Source organism: Entelurus aequoreus, linkage group LG10 (genome assembly GCF_033978785.1).
Source record: "Entelurus aequoreus isolate RoL-2023_Sb linkage group LG10, RoL_Eaeq_v1.1, whole genome shotgun sequence".
NCBI classification, from domain to species: Eukaryota; Metazoa; Chordata; class Actinopteri; order Syngnathiformes; family Syngnathidae; genus Entelurus; species Entelurus aequoreus.
In genome coordinates, this window is record NC_084740.1 from 36,720,979 (window position 1) to 36,733,674 (window position 12,696).

The following is a 12,696-nucleotide window of genomic DNA, read 5'->3' on the forward strand; positions in this document are numbered from 1 at the left end:
AAAAAAATGTGTCTTGGCTCAAAAACGGTTGAAAAACACTGCTCTAAAGGCCACGTTGCGTCAACGTTATTAATCAAATATTCATATTTTGGAATCAGTTGTCCCTCTTCTTCGCTTGACTTTTACTGGCCTTTACTGGTGTCAACATGTTGCTATGCCAAACTGATACTCCCAAACACAACAATAGCATGTTTGTTATAGACACAATCTGTTTTATTGTCATTAATTGCTGTCAAACATATACAGCATTGTCAAATCAGTTCTAAGGCGAGTCAACTTTCACCTGAATTTTATTCCGGAAAGTGCCTAATGGTGGGGAGAAACAACAATCTATATGGAAATAATTCCACCAACATGAATCAACCTGGTTTACTTCCACATTTTAAGTCAGAATGTCGTTGATTCTTTAAAAGATAGTTTGTAAATCTGAGTGTGGCTGATTGTACACAAAAAAATGTATCATCATAAGTCAATGAGCGATCATATTGTTCTGCATCCAAACCCTGATCAATAAAGTCCAACATTAGGATTAGTTAACCACCAAAACATGATCAATCTTTCTGAACACCATCATTGTTGTTTTAAATACAATCAGACTGGTCACATGGTCGTCTAGTACCTGATTTATACAGTTCTACTTTTTCTTTTTCTCTCGTGCAACATACAACAAAGATGCATCCCGGCGGTCTCAGCGCTCAATCGGGGACCACGTTCCCGTTTGGGTCCTGGCTTAAAGTGCTTCCACAGTCCCTGCAGGGAAGAAGGTCCAACTGAGGGAGGGAAACATGAACGCAGTCCTCATTCAGACATCTGGAGGCGTCAGTCTAGTGGCCACTATCGGAACTGCAGGTGCTTTTCCAACTGGATCCACTTAGCATACAATTAGCCCATCTACAAACCCCGTTTCCATATGAGTTGGGAAATTGTGTTAGATGTAAATATAAACGGAATACAATGATTTGCAAATCCTTTTCAACCCATAATCAATTGAATGCACTACAAAGACAAGATATTTGATGTTCAAACTCATAAACTTTATTTTTTTTTTGCAAATAATAATTAACTTAGAATTTCATGGCTGAAACACGTGCCAAAGTAGTTGGGAAAGGGCATGTTCACCACTGTGTTACATGGCCTTTCCTTTTAACAACACTCAGTAAACGTTTGGGAACTGAGGAGACACATTTTTGAAGCTTCTCAGGTGGAATTCTTTCCCATTCTTGCTTGATGTACAGCTTAAGTTGTTCAACAGTCCGGGGGTCTCCGTTGTGGTATTTTAGGCTTCATAATGCGCCACACATTTTCAATGGGAGACAGGTCTGGACTACAGGCAGGCCAGTCTAGTACCCGCACTCTTTTACTATGAAGCCACGTTGATGTAACACGTGGCTTGGCATTGTCTTGCTGAAATAAGCAGGGGCGTCCATGGTAATGTTGCTTGGATGGCAACATATGTTGCTCCAAAACCTGTATGTACCTTTCAGCATTAATGGTGCCTTCACAGATGTGTAAGTTACCCATGTCTTGGGCACTAATACACCCCCATACCATCACAGATGCTGGCTTTTCAACTTTGCGCCTATAACAATCCGGATGGTTCTTTTCCTCTTTGGTCCGGAGGACACGACGTCCACAGTTTCCAAAAACAATTTGAAATGTGGACTCGTCAGACCACAGGACACTTTTCCACTTTGTATCAGTCCATCTTAGATGAGCTCAGGCCCAGCGAAGCCGACGGTGTTTCTGGGTGTTGTTGATAAACGGTTTTCGCCTTGCATAGGAGAGTTTTAACTTGCATTTACAGATGTAGCGACCAACAGTAGGTACGGACAGTGGATTTCTGAAGTGTTCCTGAGCCCATGTGGTGATATCCTTTACACACTGATGTTGCTTGTTGATGCAGTACAGCCTGAGGGATCCAAGGTCGCGGGCTTAGCTGCTTACGTGCAGTGATTTCTCCAGATTCTCTGAACCCTTTGATGATATTACGGACGTTGATGGTGAAATCCCTAAATTCCTTGCAATAGCTGGTTGAGAAATGTTTTTCTTAAACTGTTCAACAATTTGCTCACGCATTTGTTGACAAAGTGGTGACCCTCGCCTTCTAAAGTTAATGATTATTTGCAACAAAAAAAATGTTTATCAGTTTGAACCTCAAATATGTTGTCTTTGTAGCATATTCAACTGAATATGGGTTGAAAAGGATTTGCAAATCATTGTATTCCGTTTATATTTACATCTAACACAATTTCCCAACTCATATGGAAACGGGGTTTGTAAACAGAACCAGTAGAACATGGGTAGGGAACCTTTATTTATACTGAATTTAAGAAATAATCAAAGAAAATGTTATTGTTTAGTAGAATCGCGTGGATGGCCGGATTAAAGGCGCAGGTTCCCCACCCCTGCAATAGAAGATCTAAAAAGTTTTTAGAACTTTTATAAGTCAGTCGTGTTACAGAACAGAAGCAAGCTAAGAGGCTGCTGGTCCAAAACGGATCCAGGCGCTTTAGAGAACATCATCCGGGTTCTCGTGGACTGACGTGCGGGCTTTACGTCGGCGTGGCCGCAGCGTGGCCAAGCAGGAAGAGGCGGTGAGGGCGACGCGGCTCAGGCCGACGTTCAGGCAGTGGACCTCGGAAGTGACCGGAACCTCGGAGAAGAGGGCGCGGTCCCTGGACAGCCGGGCCAGACCGCCGTCGTTGCTCTCGATGTCCTTGACGATGTTGAGGATCTCCTGGCGCTCCCGCTGCCGGGTCATGCCCCGGATGTTCAAAATGGCCGACACGTGTTTCTTCCTGGAGAGAACGGTCAATGTGGTTTTCTCGGCGTGGATGAAAATACAAGCCAGGACGAAGTGCTGGTACCTGACGTCTGGAAACTCCCGCACCAGAACTCCCACCTCCATCTGGATGGACGGGACGTCCTCCAGCTGGATCACCTCTGAGATGTGAGACAGAGCGCCGTCCAGCCAGCTCGATGGAGACTCCTGAAGCACACGCTAGTGTTACATCGCACTCAACGACCCACGGAGGGACCTTGGACACTGACCAGGTCCTTGAAGAGGACTTTGATGTCCCTGCCTTCGTCTCGGAGGCGGCCCGCCATCCTCTTCCTCATCTTCAGCGACGTGCAGATGATTCGCCCTCGCATGACCGAGCGAAGATATTCCATCACCACGCGCCGATGGACCTCCGCCGCGAGGAGCTGAAGAGCACCGCAGGTCACGCCGCTGTAGTGTGTGTGTGTGTGTGTGTGTGTGTGTGGGTGTTCTTGTATTTCTACCCTTCTTGAGACATCAACAAGGAAAAGTACCTCCCATATGTGAACAAGCATACTTGCCAACCCTACCGTTTTTAGCGGGAGACTCCCGGTATTCAGCGCCTCTCCCGACAACCTCCCGGCAGAAATTTTCTCCCGACAAACTCCCGGTATTCAGCCGGAGCTGGAGGCCACGCCCCCTCCAGCTCAATGCGGACCTGAGTGGGGACAGCCTGTTCTCACGTCCACTTTCCCACAATATAAACAGCTCGCCTGCCCAATGACGTCATAACATCTAGGGCTTTTAGAGAGTAGAGTGCACAACTGCGCACACAACAAGGAGACGAAGCAGAAGAACGAGGAAGTTACAGACATGGCGACGCCGTCGAAGAGCAAGATGAAGAAATACGCTTGCAAGTTCCAAAACGAATGGAAACAAGAATTTCAGTTCATCCAGGACAGTTCGAAGGGTAAGGGGTACGTAATTATGTTGCCTGTACATTTTGTAGAACAGACTTCTCCATTGAACACGGTGGCCGAAATGATATACTCATTCATGAACGGAGAAGTTAAACAGGACAATGCTGCCATCTACTGGATAGCCTCCGGAATACTGAAATTCAAGTATTTATTTTATTTATATGTATAATAAAATAAATATATATATATATATATACATATAGCTAGAATTCACTGAAAGTCAAGTATTTCATACACACACATATATATATATATACATACACACATATATATATATATATATATATATATATATATATATATATATATATATATATATATATATATATATATGAAATACTTGAGTTGGTGAATTCTAGCTGTAAATATACTCTCCTCTTAACCACGCCCCCCCACCCCCCACCCCCCAATATCGGAGGTCTCAAGGTTGGCAAGTATGGAACAAGTGATGACATAAATCATGGTCCCAGTACAGAAAACCATTGTATCTAGTAGAGAATGTCTCATTTGCACCCCTGGTGGTGAAATCTATTAAAAATGATTTTTTTTTTCCAAATTGACTGTGTGTCGGTTTTAAAAGTGCTCCCCCCCTGGTCAACATATGAAATAACAAGTGTGTATAAAAAATTTAAATGCGCCCCCTTTGGCCAAAATTATTTAAAAAAATTAAATACATATGTATATAGAGACATACTGTAATAACTTGAAGTAAATAATGAAGATTAAAAACCTGTTACAAACAAAAAAATTTAAAAAATAACTAAAAGCTTACATTTTTTATATTTGCATAGTATGTATATATTATTAATGTTGTAAATACAATTCTTTATATAGCTAGGAAGGGTGGTCCTAAAGAGGTAGGCATTTTTTGGAGGTCTCAAGAAGGTAACACATACAAGAATATGTGTGTGTGTGTTTGTGTGTACCTGGTAAGGTGGATTGTCCATCCTGTGATATTTCTTGAAGTGTTCTTTGATCACAGCTTCTATCTGCTCGTACGGCTCCGTGTTGCTCAGCCACTTCCTCTTCACCAGACGCTCGAAGAAAGGCTGACACACACACACACACACACACACACACACACACACACACACACACACACACACACACACACACACACACACACACACACACACACACACACACACTTCACTTTATAGTAGTTCCTCGGGTTTTGCCAAAATCTTGCCCCTGTTTTCATACGCCGGTCCGTTTGCCTGCATATGATTGAGCCAAATGGAGCGTCCAAATAAAGAGCTCCATGGGGCCAAAAAAAGTTGCGAGTAGCAGCACTTTGATAAAGAAGGTGAGAACCGCCATTGAATTCAATGAAGAACTCCACCCTCTGCGCTCATCGCCGTCTTCGCCAACAAGACAATATAACATACATCCATAAACGTGGATGCATATGAAAAAGTGCAATATATTTATCTGTACATTAATCTATTTATTTATATATGCACCTTATTGCTTTTTTATCCTGCACTACCATGAGCTAATGCAACAAAATTGTGTTCTTATCTGTACTGTAAAGTTCAAATTTGATTGACAATAAAAAGGAAGTCTAAGTCTAAGAGTCAAAAGGTAAAAGTGATGTTAAATGTTCATGTATACATTTTATTTATCACTTACATGTATTTCACATGTTTTATCTAAATGTAAAAATATGATTATTTTAGTGTTCCTGTTTTTGGGTGTCTGAAACGGATTATTTGGGTTTACAGTGGAATCTCAAATTACAAACTCCTATTTGCCAACTTTAAGGTTTACAAACTTTTAGATCAGTGTTTCCTAACCAAAGGGCCTAAAGGGCCGCCAAAAAAGATCTGTTCCGCAGCTGTCGTCCGTATGGGCCGCGGCGGTACTAAGGTGTAAAACACTTTTCCACCACTTGTGGCAGTATTGACGATATCAAACAAACAGAAGAAGTCTGGAGCTAATGTCATAAAGAAGTTTCTTCAGCACAAAAATTATGTTTAAAGTGGTGAAGCTGTCTTTTCATTTGCACTTGAATTTTATTGACAGTTTAGTTAAGGAACAAATTCATTAAGTTTATTTATCTTAGCACAACATAATTGTATGTACATTTATTTTTTGTCAGTTATTTATTTTTAGTGCCTTTTTATGCAGTATAATTTGGCAATAATTATTTTTGTAATCAGCCTTCGTTACATAAATAATCATCTTTGTGATGAACACATGCTTTCATATCATTTGACAAAGTTGTAAACTGCAAAATGGGTAGATATTCAAATTAAAATCAAAAGTAAGATTACTAATTCAGTGCTTATATTTGAGTGGGCTCCTCTGTAGTGGAAAAGTTGGGCCTCGAAGGCTAAAAGGTTAAGAAACCCTGATTTAGGTCGTACCAAAGATGCCTCTGTGTGCAAAACATGTCTCTGTGTACAAAAGCTTAATTCGTTCATTTTGGGTCCAGTTGGCAGCCATTTTGTGCCTGCTCGTATTGAAGAAATAGAGGAAGCTGCTTTGCACCACAGCAAGTTTTTAATTGTGATGAGAATTGACTTTTTTATAAAAACAATGCCAAAGCGATATTATTTAACAGCGGAGGAGGAGACTGCCACTTGTTAAAGGCCTACTGAAACCCACTACTACCGACCACGCAGTCTGATAGTTTATATATCAATGATGAAATCTTAACATTATAACACATGCCAATACGGCCGGGTTAACTTATAAAGTGACATTTTAAATTTGCCGCTAAACTTCCGGTTCGAAACGCCTCTGAGGATGACGTATGCGCGTGACGTAGCCCGGCGAACACGGGTATGCCTTCCACATTGAAGCCAATACGAAAAAGCTCTGTTTTCATTTCATAATTCCACAGTATTCTGGACATCTGTGTTCGTGAATCTGTTGCAATCATGTTCATTGCATTATGGAGAAGGAAGCTGAGCAAGCAAAGAAGAAAGTTGTCGGTGCGAAATGGACGTATTTTTCGAACGTAGTCAGCAACAACAGTACACAGCCGGCGCTTCTTTGTTTACATTCCCGAAAGATGCAGTCAAGATGGAAGAACTCGGATAACAGAGACTCTAACCAGGAGGACTTTTGACTTCGATACACAGACGCCTGTAGAGAACTGGGACAACACAGACTCTTACCAGGATTACTTTGATTTGGATGACAAAGACTCAGACGTGCTACTGTGAGTATGCAGCTTTGGCTTCTAAACATTTGATCGCTTGACCGTATGTGCGCAACTTTTTTTTGCGTATGTACGTAACTTTTTAAAAATATATAAGCTTTATGAACCTTGGGTTAGGTGAACGGTCTTTTGGGCTGAGTGATTGTGTGTGTTGATCAGGTGTTTGAATTGTATTGGCGTGTTCTATGGAGCTAGGAGCTAGCAGAGGAGCTAGGAGCTAGCATAACAAACACACAGGTGTTTTTATGCAGGATTAATTTGTGGCATATTAAATATAAGCCTGGTTGTGTTGTGGCTAATAGAGTATATATATGTCTTGTGTTTATTTACTGTTGTAGTCATTCCCAGCTGAATATCAGGTACCGTGAGTATGCAGCCTTGGCTGCTAAACATTTGATAGCTTGACCGTATGTGCGCGTCACGTACGTAACTTTTTAAAAATATATAAGCTTTATGAACCTTGGGTTAGGTGAACGGTCTTTTGGGCTGAGTGATTGTGTGTGTTGATCAGGTGTTTGAATTGTATTGGCGTGTTCTATGGAGCTAGGAGCTAGCAGAGGAGCTAGGAGCTAGCGTAACAAACACGCAGGTGTTTTTATGCAGGATTAATTTGTGGCATATTAAATATAAGCCTGGTTGTGTTGTGGCTAATAGAGTATACATATGTCTTGTGTTTATTTACTGTTGTAGTCATTCCCAGCTGAATATCAGGTCACCCCCGGCTCTCACAGCATCTTCCCTATCTGAATAGCTTCAACTCCCCACTAGTCCTTCACTTGCACTTTACTCATCCACAAATCTTTCATCCTCGCTCAAATTAATGGGGAAATTGTCGCTTTCTCGGTCCGAATCTCTCTCACTTCATGCGGCCATCATTGTAAACAATAGGGAACTTTGCGTATATGTTCAACTGACTACGTCACGCTACTTCCGGTAGGGGCAAGCCTTTTTTTTTATCAGATACCAAAAGTTGCAATCTTTATCGTCGTTGTTCTATACTAAATCCTTTCAGCAAAAATATGGCAATATCGCGAAATGATCAAGTATGACACATAGAATAGATCTGCTATCCCCGTTTAAATAAAAAAAAATTCATTTCAGTAGGCCTTTAAGCCGTTCAGTTATTTTTATTTTTTTATTTTTTCTATGCTTTTTTAACCTGTAAAGCACTTTGGTTCAATTTAAAAGTTGTCGTAAATGTGCTATATAAATAAAGTTGACTTGACTTCCCTCCTCTCGTGAGCTGCTCCTTTGTCGATGTTAATGCAAAAGTGGATTTGACTTTTTAAAAATGTGTATTATTGTAGCAATAGGGTTGTTAAAGTAAAGGATTTTTGATCGTTTGTGAGGGCACCACAGCACAGTTAAGCTTGTCGTGAAATAGATCATTCATCATTGTAGGGGACTTTTTTTCTTTCCGCAGCAAATTAAGGCACGGAGACAAGTTCACAGACACCATGTTCCTTTCCTATTTATAAAAATAGCAAGAAGCAGAATCAGTGCAAAGACTAATTTATTAAACAATATGTACTTATTCTTTAAAATAAAATGTGTTGGTTTAAAAAAAAAAAAAATTGGTGTTGCGGCCACATTCCTGGTGGTCGTTGGAGGGATAAGAATGAGTGTTTGTTTCTTTGAATGACACGCTTTTGACTCGGGAGTGAATATGAATTGGGTTTTATAAGGTTGAAAAAAAGGACAAGAAATATCTCAGCTGCATTTGGGCGGAAGGCGGGATACACCCTGGACAAGTCGCCACCTCATCACAGATAGACAGACAACATTGACACACTAGGGCCAATTTAGTGTTGCCAATCAATCAATCCCCAGGTGCATGTTTTTGGAGGTGGGAGGAAGCCGGAGTACCCGGAGGGAACCCACACAGTCACGGGGAGAACATGCAAACTCCACACAGAAAGATCCCGAGCGCAGGATCAAACCCACGACCTTCGTATTGTGAGGCAGACGCACTAACCCCTCTACCACCGTGCTGCCCGAGGCTGGAACCAATTATTCATATTTACATTGTTTCTTATGGAGAAATTTGCTTCACTATACAAAACGTTTCCGTTATATATAAGGTTCCACTGAACTTTATTTCTTATGGAAAAAAACTGCTTCAATCTCCGTCTGACTTTTTTCGTGGCAATGTGAGGAAATATTAAATGTGTGTGTGTGTGTGTGTGTGTGTTACCCGGATGTGCAGGAACAGGCGCTCAGAGAGAACTCGGACCCCCTGCTGGACGATGTGGTCCAAAGCTTTGTCGGCCCGCCTCAGAGAGTCCTCACTGGCCGCCGGCTCGCACTGAGCGCATCGCTGCACGAAACCTCTGAACACACGAACGGGTTTTAGACTCTATGCTTCAATATGACTGAGCGCGGGGGTCCTCAGGTGGTCACCTGAAGGGCGGACAGCAGTTGACCAGCGCGACAGTTCTGGACACGTATCCGTCCTCGTGTTCTCCAAACATTCCGCTCTGCATGCCTTCGTGAAACATCTCCACTTTACGCTGGAAGCTGCAAGACAACAACGCCCTCTTTAGAGGTCTCGGCAGCACGCGCTGTCTGTCGGCGGCGTGCAGGATTACCTGTAGAGGAAGTCTGCCAGGCCGTTGAGGCTGCACTGAGCCACTCTGGAACCCAAACTCCTGTTGATGGAGGCGGAACGTTCCAGGTCAACCTGCAGCCTCTGGAGAACAAATGAGTAAATCGTATTTTTGTTATCCGTCCATGCTTAGTTCTGTTTTCTAGAACGACCTAACGGCTGTGAGTTTGTCACACTTGTGTCAGGGAGACCTTCTAGAACAGGGGTGCCCAAAGTGGGACCCGTGGGCCAAACTTGGCCAGCCGAGTCGTTTTGTTTGGAACTTTATTTTTCAAATGTGTTATGTGTGTTTCACACTTAAAATGCAGAGTGTCCCGATCCGATGTTGATATGGGATATCTGTGTGATATCAGCAAAAAAAACAAGTATCGGATGATATCAGCTTGCATGTCAACTTTCCAATATTAGTTTTAATACAAGCTGAACAGCCAGTCAACATCTAAACGTCCTCCAATAGACACACTAGGTTGCTCTTTTCTTGTACTTTAGTGAAATATTTTACAAAAGGTAAACATGGTAGGCTATAAGCTACCAGTAGCTAGCAGCTACACAACAACTAAGCACACAATAGCACACACGCTAGACATACATAATAATAAATGAACAATTAACAGCACATTTGTCAATATAAAGGAGTATCAAATAATTATAGTTGCATACTACTTATAATTTATCATACTACTTACACATACAAAGTCTCCAAGACAGAAGCATATCAGAAAGTATCTAGTAACAAACGTGTCCGCATCATTACACTTACGCCGTCACGAGTTTAACTTAATTATTGTGGCCACTAGGTGTCACTAAAACAATTACTACTTCATTTAAACTTAGAAAAAGTAGAAATCTGTCATAATGTTATTGTTTTTCATGAGTAATTTCGCCTGATACATCTGATTTATATCGGTAACGGCCAATATGAAGGCTCCAAAATAGGTATCACATCAGAAGTAAAAAAAAGTTGTATCGGGATACCCCTAGTAAACAGGGGAGACTACTAAGAGCTGGCGGCTACACAACAGCTAAACACACAATAGCTCACAAGCTAGACTTACATAATAATGATTGAACAATTTTGCAGTGGAAAACATCAGATCGGTCGATATAAACAAGTATCAAATAATTATAGTTGCATATTACTTACACATACAAAGTCTTCAAAGCAGAAGCGCATCAGGCAGTATCCAGTAACAAAGGTGTCTGCATCATTCAACTTCAAACAGGTTAATAATTAATACCCATACGTGCCATTGTTCTCTGTTTGACTAATTTCACTTAATCAAACATTTTATAACATTCCACACTACCATATAATACAAGTATGTATGATTCCTGCTGATATCGTATCGGATCAATATTGGCATACTAAAGGCCCCAATATTGGTATCAGAAGTGAAAACGTTGTATTGGAACAACCCTACTTAAATTAGTTGTCTTTAATCCCTAGCCCACTGGGCACCCCTGTTGTAGAACATGACAAGAACCATGAGAGCGCTTACTTTAGCAACGTGCATCATCGACGCATCCCCGTATTTTTGCAGACTTTTGTATTTACATTATTTAGTATTCGCTCATATTTACTATGGTCTCCAAATGTAACCCCAACACATAGCAGGGATTCACTGAAATGATACGTTATCACTTACTATACGACGGGGGGGAGATATTGTTCTAACCCAATGACTTCAAAGCGGAGAGAACCAAGGATCTGCCCAATTTCCAGACGACCTCTTTTTGAAGTATTTTACAAACTCTTTTTGAACTATTTTATGGACCTCTTTTTAAAGTATTTTACGAACTCTCTTTGAACTATTTTATGGACCTCTTTTTGAACTATTTTACGACCTCTTCGTTTGAACTATTCTGTAACCAAAGGCAACGCTGTTTACGACCCACTTCCCTCTGGAAGTGAAAGCGGTGGTCAGGTGGTCGGAGAAAGTCAAATAAAGGAGGAGGAGTGCAATCTTTTGGCAGAACGTAAAGACACTGTACAAGGGTACAGATGTGCACGTTTCTCCTCACTGAACCAAATTGAATTCTGTCTCTGTTTAATTCTTTGCCTCTTGTCTTGTTTAATAGATGGCATCAGTGTTTGAAACTGACAGTCACTGTGGAGTTATTGAGTCTGTTTAGCTGATTAGAGGGCTAGCCCTCGCAGCTAGTGGGCCCATGACAATGACTTCTGTTTTGTTTGATCAGACGTTTTAATACCGTGTTACAGACATCAATTAAGGTATGTAAATACACATTTTACTAAATCGTTCTGTGTAAAAAATAACTAATTATCTGCGGCTCATAGTCCGGTGCGGCTATTACATGGAAAAATATTTGTTTCTTCTAAAATTTAGTGGGTGCGGCTTATGCACCGGTGCACTCTCTAGTCCAGAAAATGCGGTAATCCCATTCTTCTTTTTTTCATGATATTGGACCGATACCAATATTGGATCGCAACACCCCTAATAATTACTGTTATGATTTATGTGGCCACTGGAGGGCAGCATCTCGGCCCTGTATGATGATATTGAGCTAAAGCGTGTCTGTGTGTGTGTGTGTGTGTGTGTGTGAGGAGGAAGTTGCTGATGTTGACTTTGGCAGCAGCTAAAGATGAATACAATCAGACAACAAAACATAACGGAATTCACCTTTACATAAGACTTCAATCATTCATATCCACAGACATAAAACAACATCTGTGTGTGCGTGTGTAGCCGCAGTAACTATGGTAACAAAGAGGCACCTGTATGATGGTCTTGGCCAGAGTTATGTGGTACTCCTCGACGTGCAGCATCTCAAACCACCGCTTCTCCTCGTCATCCAGCACCTGACTCAGCTCGGTGGTCACTTTAGCCTGCGGGGTTGGCAAATCAAACGCACCTCACAACACTGTCACCGACATCACCCACGCCGCTCTCCGGGCCGCTGTCAATCACACACAGACACGCCCCCTTACTTTGTCTCCAATCAATCAGACACTCTGCCGGCTGTCAGTCACACACAGACACGCTGCTCTAACGGCTATCATCAACTTGTGTAGTAGGTGTGTAGTTGTTGTAGTCTGACCCGCACTGAGTTGAGACAGTCCTGTTCCAGTCTGTCCAGCGTTTCCGGGGGCAGCAGGGGTTGGAGCTGAGAGGCACTGAGAGGGTCCAAGATGCACACCTTTGCCAGAACATCCCTGAAA

General features: G+C 41.8%; 1 protein-coding gene across 4 annotated transcripts in view; it reads right to left on the bottom strand.

Annotated features, from left to right (window-relative positions):
• Positions 1-206: 206 nt before the first annotated feature.
• Positions 207-12,696, bottom strand: part of exoc3l2b (exocyst complex component 3-like 2b) — a 93,018-nt gene continuing 80,528 nt past the window's right edge. For all 4 annotated transcript variants that reach the window (XM_062060702.1, XM_062060701.1, XM_062060703.1 and 1 more), the window contains 9 exons: positions 12,576-12,690; positions 12,253-12,363; positions 9,499-9,599; positions 9,311-9,427; positions 9,105-9,240; positions 4,668-4,790; positions 3,052-3,207; positions 2,868-2,989; positions 207-2,798 (listed from right to left, as the gene is read on the bottom strand). In XM_062060702.1, coding sequence (XP_061916686.1) covers positions 2,510-2,798; positions 2,868-2,989; positions 3,052-3,207; positions 4,668-4,790; positions 9,105-9,240; positions 9,311-9,427; positions 9,499-9,599; positions 12,253-12,363; positions 12,576-12,690 — 1,270 coding nt within the window. In that variant the 3' untranslated portion in view covers positions 207-2,509. The remainder of the gene's footprint in view (positions 2,799-2,867; positions 2,990-3,051; positions 3,208-4,667; positions 4,791-9,104; positions 9,241-9,310; positions 9,428-9,498; positions 9,600-12,252; positions 12,364-12,575; positions 12,691-12,696) is intronic.